This window comes from Barbus barbus (genome assembly GCF_936440315.1).
Source record: "Barbus barbus genome assembly, chromosome: 17".
Classification (NCBI taxonomy): Eukaryota; Metazoa; Chordata; class Actinopteri; order Cypriniformes; family Cyprinidae; genus Barbus; species Barbus barbus.
In genome coordinates, this window is record NC_136745.1 from 31,330,958 (window position 1) to 31,350,053 (window position 19,096).

Here is a 19,096-nt window from a genome sequence, read left to right on the forward strand (position 1 = left end):
TATAAGCTGTGAGCAGCATTAAAGCACTTCAGTGCCGTCTCTGCAGAGTAAAGCTGCAAATCTATTAGAAGCAGTCTAGAAATGCTCGTAGAAAGTGCTTATTATACTGATGATTCAGTTCTGAAGGCTGTAGCAGCACTAACTCTTCATTATGTCATTTATATGTGATGATATCAGCGGGTTATTCCTTATTTCAGCGATGGTGCTTCATCACACACAGGACTCTTATATCACCCAGATGGGTTATTTTACAATAATGATCAGCTATTATGCATTATATCTCACTTATGGCTGCCAGAACCAAACACATCAAACATGGACCATGAGATACTGATTTGTATTAAGTTATTGATAGAAGCTGAAGAGACACAAGCACAGCAGGACAGAGTCGCCATGAGATATGATTCTGAAATATGAGTTTTCTGAATGCTGTGATTGTTTATTCAGAGTCTAGTATCCAGATACACATGATGCTGAGTTACAACACAAAACCACTGCTGGAATCAAAACTAGCTTTAAAATAATCAATGAATATACTTAATAAAATTAAATATATTACCAATAATACTCATTCCAATACTTTCTGTAGTTTTAATCATATTTATTAGTATTAATGACAGTAATAAAATAAAAGCTACTTGCACTGCATCCTACAAACTACACTTTACAGCAGTACAGTAAACACAATCAGATATATAATCAGATTTCTAAATATATATATATATATATTTAAATGCAAAAAACAAAAATGTTTTTAAAATAAACAAATTAATAAATATACTTAATAAAAGTAAAAAGTACATTTTATGTTTTGTAATTAATTTGTACATTTTACAAAGTAAATATATATATATATATATATATATATATATATAATAAATAAATAAAAAAATATAGTTTTGGATAAAGATCTCAACTTGTGACACATGGCCGAATTTGAAAGAGAAGAATCATGGGACTAAATTCTGGACATAATCATAAACACCATCATCGCTCGTGTTCTCCCGGGCCACGTCACTTCCGGCCGGGCGTGTGCGCGCAGGTCTGATCGAGCGCGAACGGTCTTGACTATATATGGGCAAAGCCGAGCCGTCCTCAAGCCGCCGCCTCTTCCGCGTTCAGCGCTCCGCGATCCGCCGGTGACAGAAGCGACCAGAACCGGATCCGTTCCTCACAAACGCTCATTCACTCACCAGCCGACATGTCCTACGAGCTCAGTAAGTCACGGGCCTGTGTGTGTGTGTGTGTTACTGTATACACACGCGCAGTAACTGTGTTCAGTGTGTGTGTGTGTGTGTGTGTGTGTGTGTGTGTGTGTGTGTGTGTGTCGCTATAGTGGTTAGAGCTGGTTGATTTTCATTGTGATGACAGCAGCAGCAGCAGTGTGTGTTTACTTGCTCGCTGTGTGTGTGTGTGTGTGTGTGTGTGTGTGTGTGTGTGTGTGTGTTAATGGCCTGGGTGTGTGTGTGTGTGTGTGTGTGTGTGTGTGTGTTAATGGCCTGGTTGTGTGTGTGTGTGTGTGTGTGTGTGTGTGTGTGTGTGTGTGTGTGTGTTAATGGCCTGGTTGGTTCACTCTGCTCGGATCATTTACTGAAGCACATCATGGTACTTAAACAAATACCATGGTAATACCATTATTCCTGTCCAGAAGCGTGGAGGTGTAATGGGAGGTTTTTGTGAAAGTTTGTATTTTAAAGTACGTGAGCAATAGTGACTAAATCTGTCAAAGGTCTTTAAAATCAGTTTTTGTGTGAAACTGTGATTGTGATCCAACTCTCACGAGACAAAGAAGCAACCGCAGCTTCAAAAACAAGCCCAATATTTATTTATTTTTGATGATTTATTATAATCCGTATTATTAATTATTTATTACCAGTTTGGGGCAGTCGTGGCCTGGATAGAGAGTCGGGCTTGTAACCTGAAGGTCATGGGTTCGAGTCTCACACCACTTCCCTTCCCTTTAATAACTGAGCCTGCAACATATTAAACTGAATCCGCTCTTTTATCTGAAAAGCAAAAACAGAAGCTATTTTACAAAAATGAGCAAACCGCAACAAAAGTGGGAACAAAACTCCTCTCCAGTCAGCTGTGAGCAGAATAGGACGGGAGAGAAACCCAAGAGCTTCAAAGCGGAGCTGCAACAGACACATTTATAGCCTAAAACATACAGGTGCATCTCAGAAAATTACAATGTGGTGAAAAGTTCATTTTTTCTTGTAACTTATTTCAAAAAGTGAAACTTTCATATATTTTAGATTCATTACATGTAAAGTAAAACACTTCAAAAAAAATTGTTTTAATTTTGATGATTAGAGCTTACAGCTCATGAAAGTCAAAAATCAGTATCTCTAAATATTAGAATATTTACATTTGAGTTTCATTAATGGCCATCTCTACAGTATAAATTCAGTGTATCTCTTGTTCTTTGAAACCACAATAATGGAGAAGACTGCTGACTTGGCAATGATCCAGAAGAAGCTGGAGTCAGTGCATGAAGAGTCTCCACGCTCAGACGTCTTCAGGAAAAGAGCTACCAAGCCACTTCTGAACCAGAGACAACGTTAGAAGCATCTTACCTGGGCTGTGGAGGAAAAGAACTGAGAGGCACAGAATCCATGTTGCTTGAAGTCCAGTGTGAAGTTTCCACAGTCAGTGATGATTTGGGCTGCATGTCATCTGCTGGTGTTGGTCCACTGTGTTTTCTGAAGTCCACAGTCAACGCAGACATCTACCAGGAGATTTTAGAGCACTTCATGCTTCCTTCTGCTGACAAGCTTTATGGAGATGCTGATTTCATTTTCCAGCAGGACTCGGCACCTGCCCACACTGCCAAAGGTACCAAAAGCTGGTTCAATGACCATGGTGTTGCTGTGCTTGATTGGCCAGCAAACTCGCCTGACCTGAACCCCATAGAGAATCTCTGAGGTATTGTCAAGAGGAAGATGAGAGACACCAGGCCCAACAATGCAGATGACCTGAACACCGCTATCAAAGCAACCTGGGCTTCCATACCACCTCAGCAGTGCCACAGGCTGATCACCTCCATGCCACGCCGCACTGATGCAGTAATTCATGCAAAAGGAGCCCCTACCAAGTATTGAATACATGGAAAGGAACATACTTTTCAGAAGCCTGACATTTCTGTTTAAAATATCCTTTTTTTTTTTTTTGATCTTATATAATATTCAAATTTTCTGAGACACTGAATTTTGGGTTTTCAATTTCTGTAAGACATAATCATCAAAATTTCAAGAAATAAAGGCTTGAAATATTTCATTCTATGTGTAATGAATCCATATAATATGGGTTTCATTTTCTGAAATGAGTGACAAAAAATATTGACCTTTTTCACGATATTCTAATTTTTTTTTAAATGTACCTGCACTATGCTACCTGTATAGGGGTAATTCTATGGAAATGTCCATTTTTCTGTCCCTATAGCCTTTACAGAAATATTACACTTGAAAAATGTAATACAATTTTTTTTTTATATATATTTTAAAATGAAACCATGTATTATTTGAACAATTACACCTCCTTTGGGCCATCAATGAGGCAATACTTATTTTTAATTAATTATAAAGAATTCCAAGCACCACAAATCTGCTCGTCCCCACAGCCGTGTACAGAGAGAAAGTGCTTTATTCTGAGGTCAAAAACAGGATTTTCTATCATTTAAAATAAAATCATGTATTCATAACGATCAAATAAATGACATAAACAAAATGCCAAAATATAAAAAAAAGATAATGTATATTATATTAAAAAAGGAAATATTATATAAAAATCATTAAGCTGTCATTTGTGTATTCATGAAGTCAAAAAGTAATGTGGTCTAAGTTTAAATGTAAAAAACATTAAGACATCTTCCAGGCTATTCGAACCAAATGCATTTACTCCGTATTAGGATATGACTACTTGTTTTTTTTATTACAGCCCGTGATCATTAATACATTACAAAAACATTGTAAGAATGAGGCTAAAAGAAAGTCATCCCACTCCTCTAGGTCTACGTCTGTCATCGCTTTTTGAATGTGATTTTTCTCCAATGAGGGGTGAACGTATGGCAAACTATGCTACAGCACTGATATTATTGCACTGGTAGGCTATTAACTGCGAGCAGACAGAGTGTCATTCAGTGCATTGGAAAATACAGCGAACATAAATAAATAAACAAATTTGCTTGTCAGATTTCCCAAAACAAGCAACCATATTTTTTAAAAATAAGTCCAAAATACCGCAACAAGGGATTTTTTCCATGCAACTTTACAAAAAAAGAAGCTCAAAGTTGCATATAATAAGCGGACTTTGCATCTTTGATCCAAACACTGATCAGTGAGTTTGAGCTCATTATCAGTCTGACACTGATTCAGCCAATGGCGTGCATTGGGGGCGGGACTATCCGTTTGACTGACCAATGGCAGACATGCGTCTATTTTTACAGCTCTGCTGGGGCCAGATTCACACAATAATAATAGTTAAATTTGTATTTGTTAAATAGTTAATGTGTATTTAGCAACTGTGCATAAACTGCCTCATGCAGGTCTGTTCATTAGCGTCATTTACATTTACATTTATTCATTTAGCTGACACTTTTATCCAAAGCGACTTACAATTGCTATATATGTCAGAGGTCGCACGCCTCTGGAGCAACTAGGGGTTACGTGTCTTGCTCAGGGACACATTGGTGTCTCACAGTGGATTCGAACCCGGGTCTCTCACACCAAAGGCATGTGTCATTTTCCTTCATGTCAAGTTAACCAAATGGTTTCCAGGATGTGATGTTAATGTTGTTAAATGAGCACATCTGATGCTTTATCATTGGGAAAAATAATTACAAGTTTCTTCCTATAAAAAACAAAACTAAAGTTTAAATCATCGCTAAGATTTGTTTGAATTGTACGTGATTTGTTAGCTCTACTGAAAAATGTTCACGCAGCTACTTCAGTACTTTTTATTCATTTTTCAAGAATCACAGTTTCTTCTGAACCCTAGAATGAACTCTTTCTCGTCCCGCAGAGAGCGTGTTCGCCAGCCTTCCTAATATGGAGAGGGGCGTGGCCAAGGTGCTGGGCGGAGACCCCAAAGGAAACCACTTCCTGTACACCAACGGCAAGAGCGTGATAATCAGGAACATCGAGGTGAGATGCCAAACCAAAACTGATTAAATAGTTGTTGTTTTAACACTTACTGTAATTCTTCTCATATTTATGAGTTGGGAAGTCAGGTTGAAGTCCGTTTGGTCGGAGCAAGACCTCTATGTACCAAAAAACAAATCAGCAACGGGTCTAAATCTACTTCTAAAGGATGAATAAAGTGTGCATTGGGGGTGACTGTTATATGTGCTAAATTTATGAAGGTTCTATCAATTTAATGATGTATTCTATCGTAACGGTACAATACAGTATTATGTAAATGTAACATGCAAAAAAATAATTTAATTCACTTTACCGTCAATACAAAAGATTGAGTTTCTCACTCATAATTCTGACACTGTAATTCTTAATTCTTTACACATGTAAATATGATCTTACTGACATGACAAACACGCCAAACTATTTCTACAAAATGATGAAAGAATGCACAACGGGTGTGTCTTTGCTTTACTGTTTTTCTTCCATTTATCAAGGTTGCAAATGTAATAGTATTGTACAACTACAACAGAATTTTTAACTATCATGTCTTGTACATGCAAATTAGTTTGTTGTAAATGCAAGTTTCTTATCAGTGTTAACATATTTACTGTCAATACAAACACAGCATCCAGCATGTTTCCACTCTTACATGCACCGAGCATAAAGAATATTCCCGGTAATAATACAACTCATAAATACGATCTTTGTGACTGGACTTGATGCATCATTGCTGAGGTGATTCCTGTGAGTGTTTCTGCTGTTCTTACATGTTTGGAGTGAAAGTTACCATGTTTACCACCATGACAGGAGCTGAAGGCAATATTTACTTGTGGGTGTGTTTTTGCAAACTAAGGGACGAGGCATCAGTCGCCTTGAGTCCTGTAAAGCATGTGGTTTCTTGGGTGTTGGTGTATTTTCTCAGATTTAAGCCCTCTCTCTCCTGCAGAACCCAGCGATCGCAGACGTCTACACCGAGCATCCTCATCAGGTTATCGTGGCCAAATACGCTCCCAGCGGTTTCTACATCGCGTCGGGCGGTGAGTGCCGGCTCTGAGCTCTGTGTGTGTGTGTGTGTGTGTGTGTGTGTGTCGTTCTTGAGTGTGTGTGTCTCTCTGAGCAGATGTGTCCGGGAAGATCCGGATCTGGGACACGACGCAGAAGGAGCACCTGCTGAAGTACGAGTACCAGCCCTTCGGAGGAAAGATCAAGGACATCTCCTGGACCGAGGACAGCAAGAGGATCGCCGTGGTGGGGGAGGGGCGAGAGAAGTGAGTGACAGCCACAGGCCACGCCCTCTGCTGCAGGCCACACCCCTGCCGCTCAGAGCCAGCGGGCTCACGCTTTCCTCTGCAGTAACGCATTACAACTAGGCTTGAGAATCCAGAATCGGATACCATTTTAAAGAAAAAAGGTTGTTTTGTTATAGCTTTTGGAGCAAGGGCTCCAGCAGGTTTGGGGGTAAACGACTTCTCCAACCCCTACTGCTCGGTCCCATCGCCGTATCGACTCAAATGCATAGGCAATTGCACTTATTATGGACTCAACAGTGCTTTCAAGGTCATCTTGCTTCATTTCAAAACAAGCGTGTGTTCAAAATGTAAAGAAATGCTTATTACCATCCCCATGATGTCACACGCTGTGGTTCTGCAAGATGGCGGCGCCCTTGCTCCAAAAGCTATAACAAAACAACCTTTCTTCTTTAAAATGGTTACATTTTAATCATGTTTGTTATATATATTTTTGAATGACTGACTTCATTTCCACTTTAAGGTCAGGAATCGGATACTTGTTTTAAAATTTCAATTCCTGTGCATCTTTTTTCTTTTCTTTTTTTTTAAATGTGTTTAAAAATCATTCATTCAAGAGATTCATTCAAAAACACTGAATGAATCCAGTAAATCTTGAGTCATTGAATCATTCCGTTCATAAATTACATGAGATTGTTTAGTTGTGTAATTTAGTTTTTCTTCAGAATTGTGAGAGAACCACAACCTCTTAAAGAATAATTAAGTCTGAATGTATCCGGAATCGTGCCGCTCTATTCTACACACAGACTCTTAATCGAGTCCAGTGTTTATGCAGCCGGCTGATTTTTGTTCATGGTATTCAGCTGCAATCAAATGTTTTGCTAAAAGAGACAGAATAAATGTGTGATATCTAAATGTTTGACTTCATTTTTATGGAGTAATGCATCAGTTTTGAAAGGCGCTTCCCCAGCACTGCTGATGTGTGTTTGTGTGCAGGTTTGGTGCGGTGTTCCTCTGGGACTCGGGCTCGTCGGTCGGAGAGATCGTGGGTCACAGTAAGATCATCAACAGCGTGGACATCAAGCAGACGCGGCCGTATCGTCTGGTGACCGGCAGCGACGACAACTGCACCACCTTCCTGGAGGGGCCGCCCTTCAAGTTCAAATGCACCATTAGCGTAAGCGCATGCGTTCTATACATCACTCAATACACAGCCGTTCTCACGCAAACACTGTTGAAGTAGTCTCCATTTGAGAAAGATTCCTCCTTCAGCGTCTGCATGATTTCTCTCCAGGAGTTATGAGCGGTTAAAAATGTCTTTGCGCTCTTTTAAACTAGAGTTGTGTGACTCTCTGAAGCGCCTCGTGAACTGTGTGTTCTTGCATCTCTAGTAGTTAGTTGTGTTTTCGACTGCAGCAGCAGCCTGAGAGCAACTTGTGGAGCAGCTAAAAAACAAACACAAAACATATGCATAACCGAAGTATGCTTCAGGCCAGGGGTTCTCATTTTACTGTGTTTTAATAATTTAACAACTGCTAAACATGTTCACAGTGTTCTGATGCGAGGTAATGGTCACATATTACATGCAAGGAAATAAAAGAGTTTATTTATTAAATGTTTTATTTTGACTTTGTAGCTGGACTGGAATTACTATTATTGTTGTTATTAAAAATTTAATTCTAAAAAAGAAGCCATATATATTACTGTTATAAATTACAAATGAACTTAATTGAAATTAAACGTGTATATATTATTAAAAATCAATTAAAAATGTATTCTATAATTAGGATTGCAAAGGGGTGACACTTTTTTGGTAAATTTCTTAAGTTTCCAAAAATCCTTTAAAAATTTCCAGCCCTTTGCAACCCTAATTATAATTAATAAAAAATATTTGAATACAAGTTACTAACTCTAGCACTCTCTATTCTAATTCTATTCTTAAAAACAAAACAAAAGTGCCTCACTCTATTCATTAACTAACAAAAAACTAACACTAGCTTCTCTATTCTTTTTATATCCGATCCATTTGTTTTCTTTTATTTATTATACAATTAACAAAAAGCAAAAAAAGGCCTCTAACACTAGTTTGCTCTTCTTTTTCTATTCCGTGTTTGCTTCTATTGTCCTCATAAAAGGATAAAAGCATCTGCTAAATGACTAAATCTTGCAATACTAATATTTTCATCTTAAGTTCTTCACTTTCAAATGTTCAAAGCCTGAAGGGTTTATTTTGGTATAATACTGCTGGAACGGTTCTGTTGTGAATGATGTGACTCTAGCGCTGGCTGATCATCTCTCCTCACCTGCAGGGATGATGTTAATGAACGTGTTTGTGCTGATCCGATCATAACGACTTGACAGCTACAGATATTAGGCCTGATCAGACAGACCATATTACAGTCATAAATCACCCTAGCAACCACACAGCCGTGCCCTAGCAACCCAGCCGAGCGCTGCTGTAATCAGATGTGTTTATATCCTATCCGGAGCGATCTCTATCTGTCTGTCCTCACTCCCTGCATCCGCTGCGCTCACATTAGTTCTTTATTCACATCTTTAGCCTCTTACTGTGAAGCCCAGAATGAATGAGATGTTTGTGTGCAGGATCACAGCCGCTTCGTGAACTGTGTGCGGTTTTCTCCGGACGGGAATCGTTACGCATCGGCCGGAGCCGACGGACAGGTGAGGCATTATCCTCATCATTACACAGATTCGTTCACGTTTGTTCATCTGACAGGAACTTCTTCTGAAGTCACTTGTACATCATTAGCTCAGGATGGAGCAATTTGGTTAAAAAGTCATCGCAATTTATTTAACATTTAAAAGCGTTTTCTGTTTGTTTGGTTTAAAGAGCTTCAGGCTTGCTGTTGTTTGTAGGGTTGCACAACTCTGCAAAAATGATATTGTGATTAGATATCATTAATATCATCATCATTAATCATATAAAATGAATAATGTCATCAATAATAATCATTATCATCAATATTAGGATTTTATATAGAAATGTATTACTATATTTTATGTTCTCTTATACTGCACAATAGTAACGGAGTAAAAACATTGTGCATTAATTATAAAATAACTTTAGTTTGTAGTTGTATAATGTTAATATTATTTTATGATCATTCTTAAAAATAATTTAAAAATAATACACAATTGTACTGCAAAATAAAAATTAAAAATAATAATTTTATTACTAGAAATATTCTAGAAATATTAGGATATGTTTGGATGTGTTTATACACACACACACACACACATATATATATTTACACACACTCACCGGCCACTTTATTAGGTACACCTGTTCAATTGTAACTAGCACGGTACTAGCACGGTGTACCTAATAAAGTGGCCAGTGAGTGTGTGTGTGTGTGTGTTTAATTAAAAATAATTGTATTCTATTAGCATTCTAATTAAAATTAGGATTGAATAATGAAAATCGAGTATTTAATTAAAAATAATTAAAAAATATATAGTACAAAGCTAAATTTCCAATATTGATATTTTACATCTTAATTTTTTTTGTAATTTTCAAACATTAACCCCCGGTTTCACAGACAAGGCTTAAGCCTAGTCTTAGACTAAAATGTAAGTCTGATCTGTTTCAACTGAAACCAACTTGCACTGACTGATCTTGAAATATATCAGTGCCTTTGTTTTGTCTCAAGATGGACACCAGTAATGTTTTTTTCTAAGCATGTTTATAAAAATTACTAAAATGTCCTAATTGAACTATGGCCTAAGCCCTGTCTGTGAAACCAGGCCTAAGTGTTGAGGTTTTATTTTGCATTGTTCACCCCTGTTTCTGTCTCCTGTTCAGATTTTCCTGTATGATGGTAAAACTGGAGAGAAGCTGGGATCTCTGGGAGGAGAGAAGGCTCATGATGGAGGCATCTATGCTGTGAGTGTTCATCAGAGTGACACATGATGATGATGATGATGATGCTGACTCCTCCTCTTCCTCAGGTGAGCTGGAGTCCTGACAGCACGCAGCTGATCTCGGCGTCGGGGGATAAGACGGTCAGGCTGTGGGACGTGGGCAGCGGGACAGCGGTCAGCACCTTTAACCTGGGCTCAGATGTTCTGGACCAGCAGCTGGGCTGCTTGTGGCAGAAGAACCACCTGCTCAGCGTCTCTCTGTCTGGATACATCAACTTCCTGGACAGGAACAACCCGGACCGGCCGCTGCGCACCATCAAGGTGAGACGCGCCTGCTGCTCGCGCCGGCTGCTCTGAGATCAGCTCAGTAATGCTGTTATTACTGTGTTATTACTCAGGGACACACCAAATCCATCCAGTGTCTGACGGTCCACAAGGCAGACGGCCGGCCCAGCATCTACTCGGCCAGCCACGACGGACACATTAATATCCTTCAGTCATGACGGCGCTGGCGTTACTGAATATTGTCTGATCTGATCATCATCAGTCTGTCTGGAATGACATGAAGAAACACAGACAAAGTTCTTCTGAATTTAGTCAGTCTCTGTTTGTTCTGTTTCTTCATGTCTTTTTTTGTGATTTGTGAAAAATTTGACATGAAAGATAATGTATACATCTACAAATGCCCTTATTGTTGTTAAAAACCTGGAGATCAGTTTCAGGTGGCATATGTAGCATTTAAGTTAATTTCTGTGCCGGCTGTGAACTGAGCAGCACACAGAACATAGAAAACTTACTGATCACGAGAGGCCAAAACCAGCTCAAAAACACACAAAACATGGTCTAATTACTGTTAGAGTATGTCAGAGATGTGATTTGTGGAGAGTGTGTGTCCTTGACCTGAGCTGCACATTACTGGGACGCAGCGAGCGGCGAGAACGAGGAGTTCCTGGGTAAAGGACACTCAAACCTGGTGTCCAGGATGACTGTGGACGAGTCCGGGCGTCTGGTGACCTGCAGCATGGACGACACGGTCCGCTACACCGACCTGAGCAAGAGAGAGTACAGGTTAGCCTCCCACACACACACCTGTGACAGTGTGACCAGACACCTGCTCAAGCTCACCTGCTCTGTGTGTGTGTGTGTGTCAGTGCGTCTGATGTAGTGAAGATGGACATGCAGCCCAAGTGTGTCAGTGTGGGTCCAGGAGGTCTTGCTGTCACTGTGTGCATCGGACAGGTACAGAAACACACACTCTCACTCTCTCTCTCTCACACACACACACACACACACACACACTCGCTCTCACACTCACTCTCTCTCTCACACACACACACACACACACACTCTCACTCTCTCTCTCACTCTCGCTCACACACTCGCTCTCACACACACACTCTCTCTCTCACTCTCTCTCTCACTCTCGCTCACACACTCGCTCTCACACACACACTCTCTCTCACACTCTCTCACACACTCTCACACACACTCACACACTCTCTCTCTCACACTCGCTCACACACTCTCTCTCTCACACACTCGCTCTCACACACACACTCCGTCTCTAACACGTGTATATATTTATATTAGTGCTGTCAAACGATTAATTGCATCCAAAATAAACATTTTTGTTTACATATGTATGCGTACTGTTTTTTGTGTATATATATATTTACGTGTGTGTATATACATTTAGATAATTATTTTATATATATAAAACATGTTTTTCTTAAATGTATACATGCATGTGTTTGTATTTATATATACACAATGTGTGTGTATTTATTATGTAAACAAACCTTTATTATGAATGTGATAAATCCCGATTAATCATTTGACCGCACTAATATATCATAATTGTGGAGTTGCAGCAGCAGTGCTGAGTGTTTGTTGTTTGCAGCTGGTGCTGCTGAAGGACAAGAAGAAGCTCTTCACGCTGGACTCTCTGGGATACGAACCCGAGTCTGCAGCAGTTCACCCTGGGGGCGGAGCTGTGGCTGTGGGCGGAGCTGTAAGTCACCAATCAGACCCTGTCTATTAGCATAACCACTGAAGCTCAGACTGATTCTGTGTGTGTGTGTGTGTGTGCAGGATGGGAAGGTGCGTCTGTACTCGGTTCAGGGGAACACTCTGAGGGATGATGGGAAGGTGCTGGAGGTGCAGGGGCCTGTGACGGACATGTCGTACTCTCAGGACGGAGCGTTTCTGGCCGTGACGGATGAGAAGAAGGTCATCTCTGTGTTCACGGTGGCTGATGGATACACGGTAAACTCCTCTTCCTCTCAGATCTTCATCACGCTCCTGCAGCACTTCTGCCCTCACTGTTCAGAATCACATTCCTCCGCTTCCTCTGATATTATCACAGCTTCGTTTCTTAATATGCATAAACTAGGAATGTCCAGAGAATTAAATAATTGACTAAAATAATCATAATTCAAATTAAAAAAATATATGCATTTTATGATTCTAGAACTTCTAAGAGCTGAATGTTCTCCAGGGTTCCTGTTCTCTTAAACCAGTCCATGACTGCTTATCTTTTATTCAAGTATTCAAGAGTTTTATTCGTCACATACACAATTATACAGAGTATAACCAGCAGTGAAATGTAGGTCAGGTCCGCTCCAAGGACAGTGCAATTATAAAGTATACAAATATTAAGAGAAGAAAAGTAGAAGTAGAAAAAAAAAATAAAAAGAATAAAATAAAAAGATAGATAAAAAATATAAATATAAATGTGCAGGTCAGTATGTTGTTGACATAAATAGTACTAAGAGGAATGTGCAAAATAATGTGCAAAAAAGTTGTACAGGGTATATAATAGCAGCAATATGAGGTAGAGAAAAATTATGAATAGCTATTGATATGGTGATATTTACATGGAGTCAAGTGATGTTATGACACAGAGTTAGAGTTTAGGAGCCTGATGGCCTGAGGGAAGAAGCTCCTCCTAAGTCTCTCAGTTTTTGCCATCAGGCTACGGAAGCGCTTACCAGATGGAAGCAAAGTGAATAGCTGGTTTCCAGGGTGATTAGAGTCCTTGATTATTTTAACAGCTCTATTTTTGCAGCGTTTGAGGTAGATGTCCTGCAGAGAGGGGAGAGCAGACCCTGAGATGCGCTCAGCTAAGCGCACAACTCTCTGTAGTGCTTTGCAGTCCTGATTGGAGCTGTTTCCATACCACACTGAGATGCACTGAGTCAATACACTTTCTATGGTCCCTGAATAGAAAGTTTTCAGGATTGCTGGTGAGACCCTGAATTTCCTCAGCTGTCGCAGATGGTACAGTCTTTGCCTGGCTTTCTTTACCTGTGTTTGGATGTGTGTAGTCCAAGTCAGGTTCTCTGAGATGTTTACACAGAGGTACTTGAAGCTACTCACCCTCTCCACAGGGGTCCCACTGATCATAAGAGGAGTGTAGGGCTGCTGCGGTCTCTTCCTAAAGTCCATGATCAGCTCTTTAGTTTTGCTCACATTCAGAGAGAGACAGTTGTCCTGGCACCATGATGTGAGTCTCTCTACCTCGTCCAAGTATGCGGTCTCATCGTTGTTGGAGATGAGGCCCAGAACCACAGTATCATCAGCGACTTTGATAATAGATGTGGAGCTGTGAGAGGACACGCAGTCATGCGTGTAGAGAGAGTAGAGCAGGGGACTCAGGACACAGCCCTGTGGGGCTCCTATGTTCAGAGTGATGGAGTTTGAGGTGAACTGGCCAACTTTCACCACTTGAGGTCTGCCGGTGAGGAAGTCTTGAATCCAGTCACAGAGTGACTGGATTCAATTTTTTTATTTTTACCATTTCTATTTGTTAAAATTTTTTAGAGCTTGGCTTAACTATAGAAATATATTAATTATAAAAACGTCTGTAGAGTTTTCAGATTTTATTTACATGGCTTCTCCACTGGTCTGTGATTTATTTATTTTTACTACTGTTTCTTTCTTAAGATTTTACTAAGTTACATGACTTTTCCAGTCACCCTTGATTCTTACAGATAAAGATTTTTAACTGAAAATGTATATTCATTACAAAAGTGTTTCAGGATTCTCTTAATTTGAAAAAATTGTCATTCCTGATTTAATAGATAAGGATTATTTAAACAAAACAAAAAAAACTCAATTGCTGTCCAATAATATTTAATGCTTGGCATAACTAGAAAAATGTATATTCATTATAAAATTGGCTTTAGAGTTTTAAGTTTTTATCAATTTACATGCCTTTTCCAGTAGTTTCTGCAATTTATTGGATACAGATTTACTCAGAAATTGTTACTAAAAATGCTTTAAAAAAATTCTTACTATGTAATGAAATATTTAATATTTCATCTTAACATAACTAGAAGAAATGTATACATTCTAACTGGTGCTTGAAATAACGTTTGTGTTAATTGCATTTTCTCCAGTAGATGGCGACCAAGTTAATATTAAAAAAATGTTTTTGTCATTGAATCATTCATTCAAGAGATTCGTTCAAAAACACTGATTCATCCAGTAATGAGTCATTGAATCATTCATTCAAACCACTTTCTCATTTTAATATTAAGAATTGGTGTATTCTACATATTATATTTTAAATACATATACAGTGCCCTCCAAAAGTATTGGAACAGTGAGGCCAATTCCTTTATTTTTGCTGTAGACTGAAAACATTTGGGTTTGACATCAAAAGATGAATATGAGATGAGAGATTGACATTTCAGCTTTTATTTACAGGTATTTTCATCTGGATCTGATACACAACTTAGAAGATAGCACCTTTTGTTTGAACCCACCTATTTTTCATGTTACCAAAAGTATTGGAACAGATAGAATTAACAGATTAAAGTGAAAAAGACTTAATATTTAGCTGCAAATCCTTTGCTTTCAATAACTGCATCAAGCCTGTGACCCACTGACATCACCAAACTATAAATACAGTCTGCACGGATCTGAAACTGAGCAGACATTCAGTGCTATTTATTGTTTGAATAATCAGTTAATAGGACACACCAGAGCAACAACACACCTGTCAGCCACATGTTCAATACTTCTGGTAACATGAACAATGGGTGGGTTCAAACTAAAGGTGCTATCTTCTAAGTTGTGCATCAGATCCAGATGAAAATACCTGTAAATAAAAGCTGAAATTAATTCATTCATCTTTTGATGTCAAACCCATATGTTTACAGTCTACAGCAAAAATAAAGGAATTGGCCTCACTGTTCCAATACTGTTGGAGGGCACTGTATATGAATATTTAATATTTCATTCAAATTAATTAAACGCTTAAATGGACAGCAGCAATAATATTTTGTCACACATCTTGGTTTAGTTCAGAATTGTGATCTCTATTTGTGACCCTGGACCACAAAACCAGTCATAAGGGTCAATTTTGTGAAGTTTAGATTTATACATTATCTGAAAGATTATTGTATGGTTTGTTATGATTGGACAATATTTGGAAAATCTGGAATCTGAGGGAGCATAAAAATCCAAATATTGAGAAAATCTCCTTTAAAGTTGTTCAAATGAAGTTCTTAGCAATGCATATTACTAATCAAAAATGAAGTTTGGATATATTTATGGTAGGAAATTGACTAAATATCTTCATGGAACATGATCTTAATATCCTAATGCTCCAGGGTCAGGAATGAAGCTGTAGTTTGACTCATGTGGTTGTGTTCCAGGAGAAGAGCGAGTTCTACGGTCATCATGCGAAGGTGGTCTGTCTGTCCTGGTCACCTGATAACGAGCACTTCGCCACCGGTGGGATGGACATGATGGTGTACGTGTGGACCGTAAACAACTCCGACAAGAGGATCAAAATACCAGGTAATGATCGCGAGCGTCTCAGCGTGCCTCGGTGAGCAGCGCTCCTGATCTCTGACTCTGTGTGTGTGTGTGTGTGTGTGTGTGTGTGTGTGTGTGTGCAGACACCCACCGGCTGCATCACGTCAGCGGTCTGGCCTGGCTCAACGCAAACACACTCGTCACCACGTCCCACGACGCCTGCATCAAACAGTGGACTCTGAAGATCTGAACCCAACAGGATCACCTTCGCTGTCTTTCTCTCGCTCTTCCTCTGTTCTCTGTCCTTAGATCACCGCTGCTCTCCGCTGGAATACAGGCATCAAGCACTTGATCTTACACACACACACACACACACACACACACGTATGTGACCAGAATCTGTCATGTGACATTCCAGACGCAGGGGTCAGAGTTCACGAGGTGTTCCTGAGCCCTGATTGGCCGTGAGCTATTCTTCCTTCTTGAGGAGGGACTTTAGGGAGCAATAATCGTCAGAAACCAATCACAGAACCTGTGTGTGTGTGTGTGTGTGTGAGACAGTATTTTGCTCTCTTCTAACCCTCTCATGATGTTTATTTACTATGTTTTTGATCGGATGTCTCTGATTTGTTTTTTCATTGGGTGGATGTGGTTCATAATTATATTAATAATGATAATAAAACACTTTTTATGCACTTTCTTCTCCTGTGCGGTTTGTTACAACTGATTCACAAACACAGGTGAACCTGAGGAAAACACGGTTTCACCTGCAAATACAGAAGAAGGCGTACACGGCAAACAAGGAGCACTTTTGTGTGGGTTTCCAGCACAGTTCTTAACATAACAAGTCCTGTTTTCTGAAAAGTGTCTCACAATGAAGGTTTTGGGAGAAGTATGGAATTTGATTTGTGTAATTTCAGTCTGGAATAAAGAAAACAAGAGTATGGAAAAATATTATTATTTCCAGACTTTTGCACCAGTTTAGTTTTTTTTATAGAAAATTAAGAATTGAATGAAAATGATTGAATCCTACAAGAACGGCGTGTTTTGATGGTTTAGTGACGGTCAAACACTCTTTCGTGATTCTAAGTTTTGTCTTTCTTCTCCTGATATTCTTAGCCTCGAGGATCTGTCCATCTAGTCTCTTTCCTCTCCGTCTCAGACTTAGATTCCTGACTGCAGTCTCATTTCTGTTTTCTCAACAAGTAAATTATAAATGTCAACAAAAGTACCAGTGAAAGTCAACTTATTTAAAGAATTTGGGTACAAGTACTAGAAGTAAAAGGTCGGCCCACTTTACCTGAATTCCTCTGACCCACTTTATCTAACACATTCAGCCAAAGTGGGCCAGCAGCAATATTTAAACACCTTACAATTAAAATAAAGTATTCTTCACATTTTATTCCCTATTGATGGTAGTATTTAATAAAACCGCAACGGTCACAATGTTTGTTTACATCTAATAAGCAACTTTAAAAATCTTATGTTTTCTAACATTATTGAAATGTTGTTGTTATATGCATGTGTCAATTTTATTTAATTTCTTTATTTTCTTAAATATGTGGGTATATAGTATTTCTAGAGTTGTAACTTTTAGTTTTAGTTACTTTTTCTTATTTGTAAGTCGCTTTGGACAAAAGCGTCTGCTAAATGACTAAAAGTAAGTAAAGTAAGTAAAAAGTATCTTTCATCATGACGCAGTCCTGCTTTGAGGCGTGGCCACGCCCACCGGTGTCAGTATTTGATCATTTACAGAAACCGTGTCGCTTTAATTAAGAACCATATGCTCTGAAAGTGTAAACTCATTAAGCACAGCACAATTAAACTCTGTTCCACGCGCTGCAGGAGAGCGGCCTCGGTGACGTCATCGTGACGCGTATTCACCTGCAGCGGAACTAAAGCGCGCGACACTGATTAACTTTCTCTAACAGTCCGGCATCATTAAGATCGAAACGAATGAGTATTGATTATAATTAACAGCTCTCTGACACAAGTTACACGTCTCTGACAAGCAAACATGTTTACTCCGAACTGAAGCGACTGAACAGCTGAAGAAGAGCTGAACGGGACATTATGATGCAGCTGAGAGGATTGTTGACGGTAAGACTCGATTACTCGCGCTTCATTAGCGACAGACTGATTAATAATTACTTCCAGCGCGAGAGTTTGCTGTTTGACCGGAAGTGAAGCTGACCAGCAGAGGGCGCCAGGACACCACAGAAGAACACTGCCTTCATCAAACACACAGTTTTGTTTCTGAAATCTTATATTTAAATATGCAAATGAGATATGAACTAATTATATCTGCATTAATTTCCAGAACATAACTCTAAACACTGGATAAAGTCAGGGTTATAATTCTAGTCTGATTTTGTCGTCATATTAGATTTAAAGGTTTGTATTTCTCTTCTTTGTATCACTCCATAAATCAGAAAATACTGTCAACAGACAGAAAACAATTCACCATGTTTCTAGGAGTAAATGTGGTATAAATCAGAGTGAATGATATAAGAACAAACCTTGAGAATACAGAGAGGAATAAAACTTTAGTTAATAAAACTCTTTAAAGATTGAAGTCTACAGAAGCAAACAGATAAACTCTTAGATGTGTGTTCAGGATGTGTTCTGAGCTCTAGACTGAAAGAAGAGACGATGTGGAGCAGACAGATGGAAATCTGCAGATTGATCAGATTCAGTCTCTGGTGTCTCAACTTCATAAGTCACATGAAAAAATTGAGCATGATTTGAGAACATAATCAGTGTCAATTATTAACTTCAGTCAGTATCTGTTATTCATTAGAGTTTACAGAATCCTGAAAGTTTAAACTGAAGATGATGAGTTCTGTTCTCTGTGTGCAGGATGAGGATATCTGAGCGCTGAATGCAGTTCAGGACAAATATGAAGTGCATTATCATAACGAGACTCATGTGAGAGACAGACAGCAGATTTACAAATCACACACACACTCACACACACACACTCTCTGTCTCTCTCTCACACACACACACACACACACACACACTCTCTCTCTCTCTCTCTCACATACACACACACACTCACACACA

At 39.1% G+C, this 19,096-nt stretch overlaps 2 protein-coding genes across 2 annotated transcripts in view; both read left to right on the forward strand.

Moving 5' to 3' along the window:
• Nucleotides 1–1,016: 1,016 nt before the first annotated feature.
• On the forward strand, nt 1,017–16,726 carry LOC306883790 (WD repeat-containing protein 1-like). The gene is made up of 15 exons (XM_079439275.1): nt 1,017–1,217; nt 5,020–5,141; nt 6,082–6,172; nt 6,256–6,403; nt 7,379–7,559; nt 8,987–9,064; nt 10,206–10,286; nt 10,352–10,585; nt 10,663–10,750; nt 11,176–11,332; nt 11,416–11,503; nt 12,165–12,275; nt 12,356–12,529; nt 15,928–16,072; nt 16,174–16,726. The coding sequence occupies exons 1-15, from the start codon at nt 1,202–1,204 to the stop codon at nt 16,278–16,280; spliced, it is 1,821 nt and encodes a 606-aa protein (XP_079295401.1). The 5' UTR covers nt 1,017–1,201; the 3' UTR covers nt 16,281–16,726.
• Nucleotides 16,727–17,887: 1,161 nt separating this feature from the next.
• The window catches only part of LOC306883778 (solute carrier family 2, facilitated glucose transporter member 9-like), a 42,340-nt gene continuing 41,131 nt past the window's right edge, over nt 17,888–19,096 (forward strand). Inside the window, exons 1-2 of the mRNA XM_079439258.1 lie at nt 17,888–18,130; nt 18,890–18,958. The gene's annotated coding sequence lies outside the window, so the exon portion shown is untranslated. The remainder of the gene's footprint in view (nt 18,131–18,889; nt 18,959–19,096) is intronic.